Source organism: Protopterus annectens, chromosome 11.part0 (genome assembly GCF_019279795.1).
Source record: "Protopterus annectens isolate FY-2018-M chromosome 11.part0, PAN1.0, whole genome shotgun sequence".
Taxonomy (NCBI): Eukaryota; Metazoa; Chordata; order Ceratodontiformes; family Protopteridae; genus Protopterus; species Protopterus annectens.
The window spans coordinates 807,750,872-807,768,402 of NC_056745.1; the positions used below are offsets into that span (position 1 = coordinate 807,750,872).

General features: G+C 41.6%; 1 protein-coding gene across 1 annotated transcript in view; it reads right to left on the reverse strand.

Moving 5' to 3' along the window:
- Window positions 1-2,606: 2,606 nt before the first annotated feature.
- PLEKHA5 (pleckstrin homology domain containing A5) overlaps window positions 2,607-17,531 on the reverse strand; it is a 907,516-nt gene continuing 892,591 nt past the window's right edge. The window contains exon 4 of the mRNA XM_044088224.1: window positions 2,607-2,828. Within this exon, the coding sequence (XP_043944159.1) occupies window positions 2,825-2,828 (4 nt within the window). The 3' untranslated portion in view covers window positions 2,607-2,824. The remainder of the gene's footprint in view (window positions 2,829-17,531) is intronic.

Consider the following 17,531-nt stretch of genomic DNA (forward strand, 5'->3'; position numbering starts at 1 on the left):
AGAAGCCACCGTTAAAAAAGGAATAATTAGTAGAGTATATAAAATATTGTATGATAACTACAAGAATCATTCAGAGGAGCTTCGAAAGGATTGGGAAGAGAGACTGGCTAAGCAATTCACAAAAAGCCAATGGAGGGATATATGTGTCTCTCCCAAACATGCAACAAAGTCTAGAAGATTTAGGATCTTTGCCTGAAAGTGTTTATATAGGTTTTTATACCCCAAGTGGACTCCAAGGTGGATAGCAAATGTTGAAGGTGTGACGGGCAGGAAAGACGTGGCTGGGAACATATGTTTTGGGAGTGTAGTGAGCTGGCAGACTAAGAATTCTCTGCGGACAGCTCTGTCAGAGATGCTGGGTGAGCAGATTGGGTTGACTGTGGAGATGATTTTTTCAGCCAGGATACAGAATCAGAATTGTCTAGACATGGTAAAGCCTTGCTGAATCTAATTATGGTGGCTGCCAAAATGCAATTACTAGAAAATGGAAATCAAAGTCTAGATCAACTTTACTAGAAGTAGTGAATATAGTAACAGAGATAAAACTACTGGAATTGGTATCTTTACAAAAGGGAAGGAGCAAACTACATAGGAAAAAGTGGCAATTGTGGGAACAATGTATGCAGAGAAGAAATGAGGTTTAAGAGGTAGGATTTGAATGAGCCATATAATGCTTAACTGACAATAACTGGCTAGATTATAAGTGATGTATAATGTTTGCAACTACAGTTGTTTCAATGATGTCTGTGATGTATAATATTTGCAAGTAAAGTGGTGTTAATGTTGTTTTTCATTTATATAAATGTAAGATTACCTATATCATATGTGATAATTTAATAAAGATGTTTATTGGAAAAAAATAGATGCCTGCAAACACTCTTGATGAGAACTTTTTTTCTGCTAAGTTAAAACATTTACTTTTAAAACCCTTGCCAAATGTAGACATTTATTTGATCCCACAGCCGTCTGATCTTCATGGCACCAAATGAAAGTGTGCTATTTATTAAGCAACAGAAAGGACAACCTTACCATAACTGTTTGCAATCATGGATGTCTTTTGTGGTAGTCACCCCAGTTATATCCCTCTGTGCGTTTGTAAGGTGTAGCTCACAACATAATGCATACTGTTTCTGCAACTGTTTCCTAGAGGCATTTTTGGTTTGTACATGAAGAGCATAGTTTCAGCAGATAAGTAGTTAATATATCAGGTCTTGATTTTGAACCATGACCAAAAAATGCCAAACTTGAGGTAAAAAATATTTAGTGCCAACCACTAAAATAACAATTCTAGTCTTTAGCAAATATTTCTGACAGAAAAGAACAACTTTTCTTCACAAAAAATGAAGTAGAAATTATTCCCCAATGGGGTACTTATCAGCCTGGCTTTGGTGATGCACTAGACTGTCAATCCCTCAAATCTACCAGGAAGGAGTGCATTTTGACAGCAAGAAAGTTCTGCATTTTGCCGCCCTAGCCACTGATTTTAAACAACGCTCCTCAAGCTATACAGTGGATAGCATACATGGAAGGTACTGCAGCTGTCCAGCTGGCCAAATCCTTCACATGATGTTATAACATACACCACTGCAAAAGTGATCCAACAAAGAACATATATATGTGAAGCATGTTATACCTCAAAAGTACTTACAACAGGTTAGACTACATATTCATTTACTTAAACATTTTCCAGTGGCAAATTAAATTGGAAAGAAAGTTCACATAATGATCTTTAACTTCTTTTACAGAAAGTTGTACAACAGAAACAGTGTGTCTAGGTTTGAATTGAAAATGGCACAGTGCATGTTTGTTGTATGCTGAGAAAGCAAATCCATGGATACTAGGGATGCATAGACTGACTTGGAACACCCAAAGTGTCCTAATTTTATATTGCCGAAAGGATGAGTAAATATTTGTATAGTCTACGGGCAGTTATTTGAATATAAGGTATTATACAGTGTATGTGCAAGAGATAGCTTATGTGGTTAAAGGACAGCCATATCAAAAATGAAAACACATTTTCAGCATATCTTGCACTTTTCTGCATTACTAATGTCTCTGTATCAAAGTAAGTGGTTGTTATTTTCTCATTTAAGGCACAAAATAGCCTGAAAGGGAACTTACACAATTAGTAGTCAATCCTTTCACCTCCCTGATGTCATTTTAGAGGGGCATACAGAAATTCTTATGATGAGAGGATCATTAACTGTGGTTCTCTCTTAACAACTTACAACAGTTCTGTGACTGCATCTCTCTCTGATACACCAATTTAAGGAATGCTTGAATGACAGGCTTGAAAATGTAGCAGAGTTAATTGTTCTTTTCAAAGTAACAACTGTAATGCAAGTGTGAGAAATCTGACTCCTGTGATTAATGTGCGTTACATGGACTGAGCTGGTTTGTGTTGTATGCACAGTTTTTAATACTATAGCTAGAATTAGAGTTTTTGATATTAATCTTCCTTCCCAAAATCAGTGACTGGTCTCAACAAAACACTATGTAATGCAAAAATGCCTTAACAAAATATTAGTAGTAACAAGCACTTTTACAGAAAATACAGTGCAGAAACAAATGCAAAATGAAATACTAAAAGAAAATCAAGAGCAAGATAAATTTTTTTCATTCTTTATTTGTGGCACTCGGTTTGATTAAAGAGAAAAACAATGGCAGAAAGGACAGCATTGTTGCCTAATAGCAAGAGGTTCTCTGGTTCGACTTTCAACTGGTCTGCCTTCTGTATGGAGTATGCGTATCCTCCTTGTGTTCACGTGGGTTTCCTCTTGTATTCCAAAGACATGCAGTAGATGGACTGGATACTCAAAATTGGTCACCTGTGAGTGGTATGAAAGAACAACCTTGTCACAGCTAAACACATGGCAGTATGAACCTCAGCTTTAAATGATTGTTTCTGTTAAAGTGACACCCCAACCCCAAGTGCAAACATGAGAAAAGGGTTGTGGGTGGATGGATGGATGAATGGACAGACAACTAATTTATAATAAGAAAAAATATTAAACTGAGTGTGTGCTGTGTTTTCCTGTTAATTTGCATCTACAAACTAAGCTTGAAAGCCCTGCTTCTGTTCATACTCCAGGCTACATTATTTACCTGAGGTGTGAGGCTGGCAATTTGCGACCAACAAAGCACATTTAAATGCCTTTACTTAAAAGCCTCTGTTTTCTTAATGGCTCTGTAGCTGGAAAAAGTGGCCTAACCTAAGTACCCTTCCATTATCAGTAGCATTCATGATGCAACAGAAGAGGAGACAAACTTAAAAAAGGCCAACAGAAATAAGTTCAGTCATAAAACAAATGGAATAATTGAATGATGCCACTTCTGTATGTGAAGTGATTAGTTATGGATTACAGAAAGGAAAATCACATTTTGGGAAGAAAAAAGTACAGTTTTGTACCTACCATAAATGTAGATGTTCGAGAGCTCATACAGCTGCAGTCATTACAGATGGGTTATCCTGCCGTCAGGCGGGTCCTCGGTCGGCCGAATTCCAAAGTCTAGGTCCGGTGTCGGTTGTCGTCGCTTCTTCCCTGATGTCAGTGCGGCAGGGGTACAAAAGAGGCAGCCGACGCCATTTTCTTCAGTTTTTCTTGCCCCAGATGTCAGGTGCCCCCAGAAGGAAGGCAAAAAATAAAGTTATGCAAACATGCAATACAGAATAATCAAAAAACAGTAGTTGCAAGCAAATACACCATAAGAGAATACCCCAAACAGGTTGTATGATAAGGTGTTTGTCATAAGGCCTGTCCTAAGAGGGGACGGAGGGGGGGTAACCTGGACTGCAGTTGTATGAGCACTCGAACATCTACATTTATGGTAGGTACAAAACTGTACTATGTTCATCGTGCATACAGCTGCAGTCATTACAGATGGGAAGAATCCCAAAGCTAAGTAAGGGTGGTAGGCACTAAGTGGAACTAGGAGGAGCGAGGATGCCCTGCAAGACTGCTGTGGCAAAACCCGCTCTAGATTTAGAGTATAGTGGAAGGTGATAGTGCTTGGAGAAAGTGTGTACTGAACTCCAAGTGGCTGCTTCCAAAATGTCCTTGGTAGGGACCCCCCTGAGGAAAGCTGCAGAGGTAGCTGTGGCCCTGGTGGAGTGGGATCTGATGCATGCAGGCACAGTTTTTCCATGAAATGAGTAACAAAAGCATATGCAGTGGGCTATCCATTTTGAAATTGACTGTTTGGAAATGGCCTTTCCTTGAGCACCTGTAGCATAGGACACAAAGAGTTGCTCGGATTTCCTGAATGGCTTTGTCCTGTCCAAATAATAACGAAGTTGTCTGTGAATGTCCAAGGAATGTAATAGTCTTTCCCCTTTGTTTTGTGGATTTGGATAAAAGGTAGGTAAGTGGATAGTCTGATTCAAAGCTACACTGGATACTACCTTTGACATAAAGGTAGGGTTGGTTCGTAAGGAAACTCTGTCCTGATGGAAAATGATGAATGGTTGCACAGCCATGAGGGCCTGTAGCTCCAAAACCCTGTGTGCTGAGGTGATAGCCAGAAGAAAGGCTGTTTTCCATGACAAGTATTGTAGTTCTGTTGAAGAAGCTGGTTCAAAGGGAGGAAGGGTCAGCTTTTCCAATACGAAGTTGAGGTCCCAAGCAGGGACTGGTGGTTTCCTTGGGGGTTTTATATTTTTTGCCCCTCTGAGGAACTGCCTTAAGAGAGGATGTGAGAATAAAGGAGGATCTGTGTTGTATTGTGCAGAAATGGCTGAAGCGTGGATCTTGATGGAGGAAAAGGAAAGTCCACTGTTTAACATCTCAGCTAGGTACTGTAAAATTTGAGGTACATTTATTACCCAAGGATTCTGGCCCTTTTCTTGATTCCAGGCACAAAATCGTTTCCATTTGGCGGAGTAGGCTTTTCTAGTACAAGGTCTTCTGGCCTCCAAGATGACATCCTGCACCTCCTTGGAGAGGAGAGTCTGTTGGTAAATCAAGGAATTCTCCATGCAGCTAGATTTAGGGTTTTGAGCTGGCTGTGAAGGGTTTTGTAGTTGTGCTGGGACAACAGAAGAGGGACTAGAGGTACGATCCATGGTGGGGAATGTGTCAGGCTTTTCAGGAGCGGATACCAGTATTGTCTTGGCCAGTCTGAAGCAATGAGAATCATTTGCGGCCTCTCTGCTCTGGCTTTTAATAGAACTTTGGGCAGCAGAGGAAGAGGCGGGAAGACATAAACTGTCAATGTTGTCCAATTGAAAGAGAGTGCGTCCACTTTCCAGGGCTGTGGATGATAGGTCCTTGAACAAAATTTTTTCAACTGGTAATTTCTGTGGGTAGCAAAGAGATCTATGTCTCGCTGTCCCCATGCCTGAGTTATCTTTGTGAAAACTTGAGGATGCAACTTCCATTCGTGTGGATCTGTCATATTTCTGCTTAGGTTGTCTGCCAGTGTGTTTTCCTTCCCTAGCAGGAATTGTGCCTGTAGTTGAATTTGCAATTCCAGTGCTGTGTTCCATAGGGTCATGGCTTGCCTGCACAGGGAGTATGAATGAGCCCCCCTCCCTGTTTGCTTATGTACCACATCACTGTGGTGTTGTCTGTCCTTATCAAGAGCTGGCCTGGATGCAGTAGGTCTTTGAAGGTCATAATAGCATTTTGCATGGCTAGCATTTCCTTTTGGTTGATGTGTAGGTGCTTCTCTTTTTGGGACCATTTTCCCTGAATGCACTGATCTGTCATGTGTGCTCCCCAGGCGTAGTCTGAGGCATCTGTTGTGATGATGTGAGTTACTTGAGGTACACAGAAAGGGAGAGCTGTGTTTCTTTGGCATGCTTGAGCCCACCACAAAAATTCCTTTTGAAGGCATGGAATGAGTGGTATAATTGTTTCCAAGCTGTGGCTGTGTTGAGACCATAAGTTTTTTAGGTACCATTGAAGTTTCCTCATATGCAGCTTTGCACATGGGATTAGTAGGATGCAAGATGCCATGAATCCCAGAGCCTGCAGGACTTTCCTTGCAGTTAGCCTGGTGAAAGTTGCCAATTTGCTGAAGTATTGAGACAGTTGCCCTTGTTTGTCTGGCCTGAGGTAGGCCATCTGGGCGATTACTGATGCCACGCATTTCGTAAACACTCTGGGCGCAGTAGATAAGCCAAAGGGCAATGCAGAGAATTGGTAATGGGTTGAACCTGCAAGAAATCTGAGGTATCTTCTGCAATCTTGTCTGATAGGGACATGCAGGTATGCCTCCTTGAGGTCCATTGTTACCAGCCAAGACTCCTTGCCCAGCATGGGAAGAAGCTGCTGTAATGTGAGCATCTTGAATTTTGGCACCTGTAGATATGTGTTTAGGATGGATAGGTCTAAGATAGGTCTCCAATCTTTGTCTTTCCTTGGTACCAGGAATAGTCTGGAATAAAACCCTTGACCTTGTTCTTTTGCAGGTACCTCTTGAATCACTTTCATGTCCATGAGAGCGGAAATTTGTTTTTGTGCCTCTGCCCTTTGATTTTGTGGCAGGTTTGGCATGCCTCTCATTTTTGGAAGGGTGTGAAAGTGGAACCTGTAGCCTCTGTCTATAATGTCCAGAATCCATTTGTCTTTTGTAACAATATGCCAATTTTTTGAGAATAATGCCAGTTTTCCGCCCAAAGGTGCTGCCATTAAAGCTTTGCTTGGCAGGTGTAGGGGGAAGTCATTGTGTCTGTTTTCTAAATGACTGATCTATCTTCTCCACCTCTTGGGGTTGGTGCTTGCCACTGTCTGGCTCTGAAAGATCCTTGAGGTTGCCCTCTCCCTCTTGGGCGTCTGTATCTGCCCGTGGCTGGAAAGGACCAATTTTTTGAAGGCCAGTTTCTGCTGAAACGTGGAGGTTGTACCTGCAGGAAATCTTTCACTGTTTGCATTGATTTCACTTTTTCCTCCATTTTCTTTAGTACCTCCTCAGCTTTAACACCAAACAATACATCTTTTTGAAGAGGTGCATCTAATAATTTAGCTTTGACATGATCTGGTAAAGTTTGCTCTTTGAGCCAAGCATGCCTATGTATAACAGACCCCGTAACAGCAGCTCTACATGAGGCCTCTAAAGCATCAAAACCACACTGCAAGGTATGTTTACCCACTTGCTCTGCACCATGCAACAAATCCTGCAACTCTTTTAAATCTGGTTGTTCTGGTTGTCATTTTGCTTTTCAACTGAGATAACAAAAACTGTTGATACTTTAACATATGGAATTGACTGTTTAATGCCCTCATGGTTAAAGTGGCCGAGGTATACACCTTTGTCCCCCACCTTTCTAAAGCTCTGGAATCTCTCTCTGAACGTAATGGGTTTTTAGCAGTAGAGGCCTTAATTCCCTTGGGACCCTGTGAAATAGTTTCTGGGTCAGCAGTATGGCTTTTATATAGGAACTGGTGAGAATCAGGAACCCAGTAATACCTGTCTGGTTTAACAGGAGCTGGAGGTAAAGAATCTGGATTAAGGCTGGCTTCTGTGTACACATCATCCAATATATCTAAAACAGGAGGGATAGCCAGGGGCCTATGCTGGGGGAGCAGAAGAAATTCACTGAGCCTTTTCTTGGAATCTGAGTAATCTTGGCCTTCCCAGTGAAAGTGTTCCCTCAATGTATGCAGGGTTTCCACAAAAGAGTAGTCCTCAGGGGGGGAGACCGAGGGAATAGACTCCTCAGCAGAGTCTTCGAAAGGTGAATAGGCGTAATCTTGGTCCTCAGAGTGTTCTGAAGTAATAGAAGCTTGATCTGAGGAAGGGTAGTCTTCCTCTAATCTGGGTCTTTTGTCAGAGGGGGGTTGAGAACCCCTAATAAGAGTAATCAAATCCTCAGCCATTTTAAGCATCTGCTTTTTAGGCATGGGGCCTTGAGAGGAGGTCTGAGGACCCTGTTTTTTGGTTTTCATGGCTGCTTTAGATTTAGTGAAAGCTTTAAGCCTGAAAACACCTTGAGAAATGGCAGGCCTGTCTAAATTCTGAGTTTTCCCACCAAGAGTGGCGTCGGTATCTGCAGTAGGAATGGGGACCGAGGAGCCTGCGACCTCGGGTACTGTAGTCACTGGTAATGTAGTGTCATCGGTACTCAGGGGCTGCGTAGGTGCCTCGCTGAGAACCGGTAGTCGGCCTAAGCGTGGTCTCAGTAGTCGGTGCGGACCTTGGATGTCGGTCCTTATCTTTGCGTCTTTTGCTCAAAACTGGAGTCGGAGTATCCGACGACATGATAGAATTCAATTTTTTGCCAAAATAATGAAGGGCGAACTCCGCCCGGCACTTAATAGTGCGCTTGTTGAATATAGCACAAAAACGGCAGGCCAAGACGTCGTGGTCTGGGCCTAAGCAAGGTATACAGAAAGAGTGGAAATCCTTATGCGGTATTTGCTTCCCACAAGAAATGCAATTATTAACTTTGTCTGACATCGGTCTGAGGCAAGAAAAGTTTCCCCAACGGGGTACTTAGCTTTCAAGAAGACTTCGGCTGAAATACTTTCGTAAATCTTAGGAGCTGGCCGACCGGCACTTGCGAACTGCTTCTGCTTCGGGCACTGCACAGCAAGAAAGACTGAAGAAAATGGCGTTGGCTGCCTCTTTTGTACCCCTGCCGCACTGATGTCAGGGAAGAAGCGACGACAACCGACGCTGGACCTAGACTTTGGAATTCGGCCGACCGAGGACCTGCCTGACGGCAGGATAACCTATCTGTAATGACTGCAGCTGTATGCACGATGAACATCTAGGCATTTGGGTGGAGTTCTCATTTAAACAATTCATGTTATATACAACTACTGCAGAAACCTGAGTCGGTAGTAAAACAAAGAGATGAGGATGTTACGACCAGGGAGAAAAATCCCTAAAGAAGAATATTGCCATGATAGAGGGGTCACAAAGAATGGCGGTTCAACCAGCACTGCATCTAGCAGTAAAGACGGGCTTGGGACAAACTGACAAACTACATGAGAATCTTAATTAAATGCAAGAGTAAGAACCTACAAAGGCCTGCAGGGTGAATGCAATATATATGTAAATAATCTACATTCATTTGCTATGCTGTCATGGAACTCAATGCAAAGAGTCAATCAATCAGGACGTGTACAGACACACACACACATACACACACAAAACATTAGCAGGAAGTCCTAAAATAGCCATCAAATGTTCTAACTTTGAATTTCATGAAGAGTATACATTTAAGCCCTACTGATGTTGTGAAACACTTGTTTTTATAATCTCCCTATAACTGAGCCAAGCTGCTTGTTTTCAATTGGAATGCCTTTGCTTACTACAAGCAATGCACTTCAAAAGCAGTCAAACCACACCTGCTGATACTGCCTCTGTAGTTGGCTGATGCTTTGTACCTTAGTTGTTAACTACTATGAAAACCCCTTCCTTAGAACAGATACACAAGTTTCAAGTTTACTAACACAACTTACAAGATGCAGTTCACAATGTAGAGATCTAACCAACAGAACAGGCAAGACAGATGCCCAGTTCACATACAGAACCTTAATCAAAATCTCCAAGAGTCATTAAAATAAATGGAACATAGGCAATTACTGTATGTTATTGTTTTTCTTTCGGCTTTTCCCGGTTAGGGGTCACCACAGCGGAACTCTGGTCCGCTAATGATTGGCAGTTGATTTTATGGTGCCAGCCCGATGCCCAGCCTTCAACAAAGGCACGCCCATTCATGCATGTCTTTCGAACACGACTCGACTGCGGGGAGGACATGCAGACTCCATACAGAAGGCCCTCCAGCAGAGAATCGAACGGGAGAACCTCTTGCTGTGAGGCGACAATGCTACTAAAATTCTGCAGTGTCATAAATTCAACTCAGTTTGCCAGAAGACAAATTAACAACCACACCACAGTTTAACTGAAAACAAAGAAAAAATGTAAAACCCTGAGTTATCTCAGCATGCTTTACTAGTGCCACAGAATCATGTGCTGAAATAACTCATTTTGCTGACTTTTTAAATAAATAAATAAAATGGTTTTAAGGGCTTCATCTCAAATGAGCTAGAAAAAAGTAAGAACTAGAAAATGACTAGAGAGCGGCATAACCGTCGAGGATAAAATACTGACATCAAATTTAGTATATTAAAATACTTAACCTTAAATATTAATAAAAAGACCTCAAATTCAACATGGAAATAAAGGGATGCCATGTTGTTTATTGACAATGTTTCTATTCCTGCCTTTGGGACATGCCTTGGCTTCCAAAACCAATGCATTTGATTAAGTGCAGACATCCTCAGTTTAGGAAATAACTGATGTCAATGTGCACCTGTTTAGAAAACAACTCATGTTAGCATTTTCGCAGTGTGACTTTACTTCAACCTGTGACATTTGGTAAGACATACTTGTCATAAGTTTTTAGGACTGCTCACTTTACAAGGAATCTTCATTCCATTAAGCAATCTGGGGCAAATTTTACAAAATGCACTGCTCACTGGCAGAAATTTCATTGTAGAACACGGAAAAAACAGTATCGCAAATTATGATGACCACTGAACCAGTAGCTCATTATGTTTCCATGTACATAAATAACACACAAGTATGTTACAATAATTGGGCAGGTGAAATTCTAGGCTACAGTCAGAGTGTCTCATAGGGCTCTTTCCTGAACCTGTACTTGTTTAAGTTGTACTTTCAGATTATCTTTTTCAGATAAGGTGTTCTATAGTCTGTATGCAGATGACTTGAAAATTGTACAACTGACTGCATCTGTTAAAAAGGATGTCAGCAAAAGGATATGGGTAGATTAAGATTTTTGTTTTCTTGATTGTATCAACCAGTTTATTTATTTACATTTGTTGAGCAGGAGTGACCGACTGGACGAAGGTCCATTTTCAGTGGAGGCCCGGGGAGAAAAGCTCCACAGTTAAAATAAACAGGCAGTAGTTACATTGGATTACATAGCGATTAACAATTTGATTAACATAGCAATTAATTACATATTTACAGATGAAGAACATAGTACATCAGTAGACAACTAGAATCTTTATCATGCGAAGTACATAACAGACATTAACAAATGTTACAATAAGAAGTTCCTGCTGTACAAGTACTAGGCTTATGAGCATCTGAGCTTGCTATAATCAAAGTAGTTAGTGGGGTGGCAAGAAAGGTAGTGGTTGGACGGGGTGGGTGATATTAGATTGGGAGTTGCAAGGGCATAGCCAGCATGTTTTTAGGTGCGCTTTTAGTAATGTTTAGAAGTGGGCGCATGATGGTACAGAGGTAATTGTGGGTGGGAGGGAGTTCCATAATTTGGCTATGGTGCAAAAGAATAGTGCTTCACCAGCAGTGTTATTGTCTTTAGTGATCTACAAGTGATTTTTGTTACTGGATCTTAGTAGTCTGGTGGTGCGATAGGGTTGGAGCAGATTATGGAGGAATGGGACATTTAGTGGATGGTTTACTAGTTTGTGGGCGAGTGAGAGTTGATATCATTGAAGGAGGTGAGGGAGTTCAGCAAGTGAGAGACAGTGGTGACTATGGTAGGATGCCCCTGTGGCGAATTTGGCGATTTTGTTGTAGCAGGTCTCTAGCTTGTTTAGATCGCATTGCCTTAGGTTGGTATATATTGGAGAGGCATAAAGTAGGGTGGAGATAAGGTGGGAATTTGCTATTGAAACCTTTGCTGCTTTGGTGACAAGTTGCTTATTTCTGTATAACGCTCCTAGTTTTTTGTGGACTTGTTTTATGGTCATGGATATGTGAATGTCAAATTTTAGCTTATTGTCCATTTCCACTCCTAGCAATTTGGTGTGTTCAGTTGGGTATATAGTGGTGTTGTCTTTTGCTGTGATGTTAAAGTGAGAGTTGTTTTGAGTATGTTTGGTGGGTTGGAAGATGAGTAGTTTAGTTTTGTTTGGGTTGAGTATTAATTGGGCATCGGATAACCAAGTTTCAACAGAGGAAAAGGCTTCCTGTGTGACTTTTTGCAGTTTGGGTAGGGACTGGGCTGAGCAGATGATGGTTGAGTCATCTGCTTATTGTATGAGTGTGCCATGTTTGGTGGCAGAGGCTAGATTATTGTTGAAAACAGAGAAGAGTAGGGGTCCAAGGATGGATCCTTGGGGAACCCCTATGGAGACAGGTAGTTGGGGAGATATGTCATTCTGCCATACAACGGATTGTTGGTGGTCAGACAGTAACTCTGAAATCACTTGGTGACTGATTGAGAGAAGGATAGGTTATTGAGGACAGAGATGAGCTGTTTATGTGGGACCATGTCAAATGCTTTAGATAGGTCTAGGAAAGTAGCAGAAACAGAGACAGACATTGTTTTTATGCTGAAGGATAGTGTTAGTAAAGGAGAAGCAGTTAGTTAATGATAAATTATAAAACTCTGGGCTGTATAAAAAATTATACAAACTAAGAAATACAAAATCATGAAATTGTTGTTTATAAGTTGCATTACACCCAAATGAGAGTATAGGGTTGTCCAGGGAAGTAAACAGTGTGGGAAGAAATAGCCAGGGAATTGTTATGGCTAGGCTTGTATAGGCCCTAGGGCCGATAGCCTAGTACCAACCTATGAACCTATAGAATAATATGGAAATTTTATAAGAAAACTTGAATAAACTGGAAAGTGTACAGCAGAAATATATCAAGGCCATCCACAGATATGAAAGTTTTAAGTTATAAAAGACTAAAATACCTCAGCTTGTACACTGTCTCATGCAAATACTTAAAAGTTAAGACCTTATTCAGATATATGGGGTATTTAGAGATAACCACCTCTGTGAATGCTTGGGGTTATCAAAGAGTTATGGAAAGTCAGATAGCCTGTGTAAGATTTTTTATGAGAAGAAGAGAGGTGCTAATTGGTTCTCAGAGTTGTCGACAGCTGGAATAGACTACCAAATTATATTAAAGCAAACACAGTTTAGATACTTAATCAACTTGGACACAGATCATGGAGAGGACTGTGTTTGTATACAGGCTAGCTAGAAAGTCAACTGCCTGTGGCTGAAATAGTATGTACGTATGTATGTATGTATACAACTACTGAAGCCCTTCCAGCAAAAATGTGTTAGAACTTTTTTTTTGGGGGGGGGTCTGTTATCATTTACCCCAACTTAAAGTAAACTAGTAGCATAATGATTATGCAAAAATGTAACACTGTACTTACCTTTGGTGAGTGTATTTCAGGTATTTAGTTTAAATAATCACAAACTAATGGCAGTATTTGGAAAGACATTACTCTAAAAATATTTATGCAACTGGAAGAACAACAGTTTTAACTACTGTTCAATAAAAACATGACTTGGTTTCCTGACTGAATATCATATACTAAAGACTAAAAAAGAATTGCTTTTTTAATTATACTTGTTTACCAAAGACCTAGGAAGGGTGGCCACGGTGGTGCAGTGGTTAGTATTGTCGCCTCACAGCAAGAGGTTCTCCAGTTCGATCCTCGGCTGGGGTGCCTTCTGTGCGGAGTCTGCATGTCCTCCCTGTGGTTGCGTGGGTTTCCTCCGGGTGCTCCGGTTTCCTCCCACATCCCAAAGACATGCTGTAGGTGGACTGGACACTCTAAATTTGCCCTAGGTGTGAGTGTGTGCATGTGTGTGCCTTCCGTGGAAGGTTGAGTGCTGGGCTGGCAACTCGACACCGTAAAACTCCACTGCCAATCATGAGCAGACAGGTGATCCGCTGTGGTGACCCCTAACCAGGAAAAGCCGAAGAAGACCACCAAAGACCTAGGAAACAAAACCTTCGGGCCACAGCATAGTCATCTAGATAACGGTCATCAAAATAATGTCAGATAAAAAATAATCTGATCTCCACTGAAAAAAGCTTCAACCTCAACATGCCTGCATCCTTCTGGTGCCTCTCCTCTGGACTCTATCCAGCAGTTTAATATCCTTTCCATTACAAAGCCTCCAAAAACTGTATACAGTACTCAAGGTGTTGCACAACAGCCCAGTAAAATAGAAAAATCATTTATTTGCTTCTGGTGTTTAGCCCTCTGAGAAGGTATTTCAGCTTTCTGTTGCATTCTACCACTGTCCTAATTCTGCTCTTAGTTGTCCAGTCATCCTATGACCAATATGCATAAATACTTAGCTCCACTTCCCCAGCTAATACTTCACAATAGCCAAAGTGGGGTAAATTTGGATTTCTCTGCAAAGAACTGCAACCTTTTGTTTCACTTAAGTATTCCTAACCCTTCTTTAGACTCTTCCCCATTCCTAAAATGCTTCATATATCTATACCATCATCAACTAAAAGGTTGGTCTTGTTCTAGATATGTCTGAAACACACCATGAATATTTATTTCCAGTTTGATTACCGGGGAAGTCCACTGAGCCCAGAGACCCCATTTTCAGTGGAGGCCCGGGGTGAAAAGCTCCATGAATACTAGACCATGGACCCTGCAGTACTCCTATACTTACCTTACTCTTGATATTGTTTTGCTCATGACAGACTTTGCATACTACTTTCACTCAAGCAGCAATCCAGTTCTTCATATCAGGCCCTACAGCCAAATCTCTCTCTTTTTCATATCAACCTCCTCCTGCACAGAATAGAATCAAGGACCCTGATGTTGTCCAAGCAGATCATTTTTCCTGGCACTCCCATGTCAAATTATCCATCCCACAACAAATTCATTATGCTAGATCAGGTTATCTAATTTGTTGCTCTCCTGGAAACTGACCACCTAGGAAAGCAACCAAACATCTCTCCATCACATTACTTACCAATTCCTGGCAGGTTACTACATTTGTAGCCCACAGATATTTCCTGCCCCCCCCTACAAGAATACCACAGCTGTTTGTAAAAGGTCAATGAAATGTTCAGGCCATCCGCCAGCACGCCAACCAAATTTCTGAAAATACTAGAAGTAACATCTTATAACTGTGCTTTACACTCCCTAATGACACCAATCCACATCAGTCAGCAGTGATGGTTGATTTAGCACTCAATTATGCCCTCCCAGGATGAAACTCTTTCTCTGCATTCCTTCATTAAGACTGAAATGAAGCATTCATTTACTATGTCTGCTTTTCCACAGTCTTCAGTGATCTCCCTCCCAATTTTGCTCAGTCTATCAAACTAAGGCGCAATGATCCAGCTAGCCAAGATTGTTCATTATCTTTCAAAAAACTGACTTGCGGGTTGGAGGTATAAAGCTCTTACTGCGCCTTAAACAACCAGTGTTCAGTTGGTGGCAGGGACACTGAAGAAATGACAGGGGGATAATGGAAGTGAGTGGCCAATGTCAGCTTGTCCTTCTTGGGGAGGGGAATGGCAGCCTAGGCTCACTGCAATAAAGCACTGTTACCAGCATGGTGAGCTGTGATGTGTAAATGGTGCGCCACTTTAGGAGCTGGTTAAGAGCATACACAACTCCCAAAGGAAGAAACTGTGGAGCTCATAAGGCTGCTACTGGATGGCTGGAGTTGGGACACAGTCTCTGGCAGCAGTATGATGCTTCCCCATAGTACTCTCGTCTTCTCACCATGTCCCAAAATGGGTTGGGTTGAGCCCTGGGAGACTAATTTGAGAACAGCAGACCTGATGAATGATGAGAGCAGCTGGAGGCAGCTGATGGTCAGCTGCGCAAAGGAAAAGAAAAATACAACTTTCAGGTTTGAAAAAAGAAAAACATATTTAATATGTGCTGTCAGTCATAATAACAAACTGACTTAAACCCTGAGCCACAATACCAGTATCCGTCTTTGCATTCTGCCTATCACTCCTCATATCAACCTGCTCTCCCAGGGATAACCATTAAAGGCAACCTGTTAGAAGTTCAGCTTTGAAAAAATACAAATGTGGAGACGCAAACAAGAGCCTTGTAGTGGAAAAGGAAATATGATACAGGACCCTGCTACCACCTTACCCTTTTCAATAACACTTTCAAATAAAGGGACTTATGAGTCAGGAAATATTAATACTCAAACTGGTTGTATTTCTAGCTAATTTTCCAGTCTTCTTAAAACTGTAGGTTATCACTGAGAAAAAGTGTAGTTGTGTAAGAACTTACCATAACAGATGTCCTAATGATCACTATTTCAGTATTCCAAACAGATGGATTTTCACCACAGACATCCAGTCGGACTACCAAAACTTAAACCTTCCCTATAGCATACATCTGATGTATGACCTCAGCTCACAAGTGTAAGGATATACAGGCAGATGTACGAGCATAAATACTCAGACTTTCTCTAAGCCAGCAGTCTAAAGACAAGAGAAAGAGATAGTGGTCAACTTGAAGGGACCAAGCAAGAGGAGAGAGGAGCCCCCTCGGTCCAAGGGCCTGCCAAACAGGGCACAGAAAGAGAAAGACAGACAGAGAGAGTGAACACCAGGGCAGGGGTTTACCAAGGTGTGAGTAACAAAAGGAAATGGACTTAAGAGATCCAGCTTGCAATGGTTTGTTTAGATATTGTCTCTTTCATGGACTCTAGACTGCGCCAGCCAAACAGTTGGTCTGACTTACAAATAGATTTAGTCTTGTCCAAATAAAATCTCTGCTGCCTGCATATCTAGGGAATGTAGGAGTCTTTCTTTCTCAACCCACAGAACAGGTACAAAAGAGGGCAAGTTGTCAGCCTGGTTGAGAGACATCTCATTCACCACTTTAGGCATGAAGGAGAGATTAGCCCTCTGGAACGTCCAGTTCTTCTGAAAAATATGAAAATGTGGAATGGCCATGAGTTCCTGCAGTTCTGAGACTCTACTAACAGAAGTGAAAGCTAGCAACAAGATAGTTTTCTATGTGCAAAATTTGAGTGTAGAAGATATGGCTGGCTAAAAGGGAGACAGAGCAACCTTTTCTGCCACGAAATTGAAGTCCAAAGTGGGGGTACAGGTTTCCTCTGTGGTCTCAGATCCAACACCCCTTTCAGGAATTGTTTGACCTCAGGTCTGGACATAACAGGTGGACTGATGGGTAGACAGGCAGAGATGGCGGACAGGTTGGCTTTGATGGAGGAGTATGCAATACCTGCATTCATGAGCTCACCAAACTAAATTAAGAGGAGATGAACCCCTGACTTTGTGGGATCCTGACTGCTGATATAACACCATATAGAAAATCTCTTCTATTTGGCTATGTAGGATTATAGAGTGGTGGGTCTCCTTGCCCCTTGCAGAACCTGAAGCACAACTTCACAAAAAATGGTGTCTGAAAGGGATAAGAATCATATCATCCATAGGCTTAGGTGATTGGTTGGGATGAAGCAATTATTCCTTCTGCTGTGTGATGAGATCCACATTGTGGAGTAGTTTGTGGTAAATGCCCTTGGCTAAATGGAAGCAAAGTGGAAATCAATTCTGCCTTGGCCAAAAGGGAATCACCAGTAGAATTTTTTTTTCTTTCTTTCTGGATCTTTAGTAATACTTTTGGTATTAGAGGAAATGAGGGAAAGGTGCAAAGGAACCTCCATGTCCACTGCAAGCAGAATGCATCTGTCCTCCATGCTAAGGGGCAAGGATGCCTGCTGCAAAACAGGGGAAGCTGCTTGTTGTTCTCAGAGGTAAATAAGTCTATCTGTGGTGTTCCCTACTTGTGGAGAACATCTACAAAGATG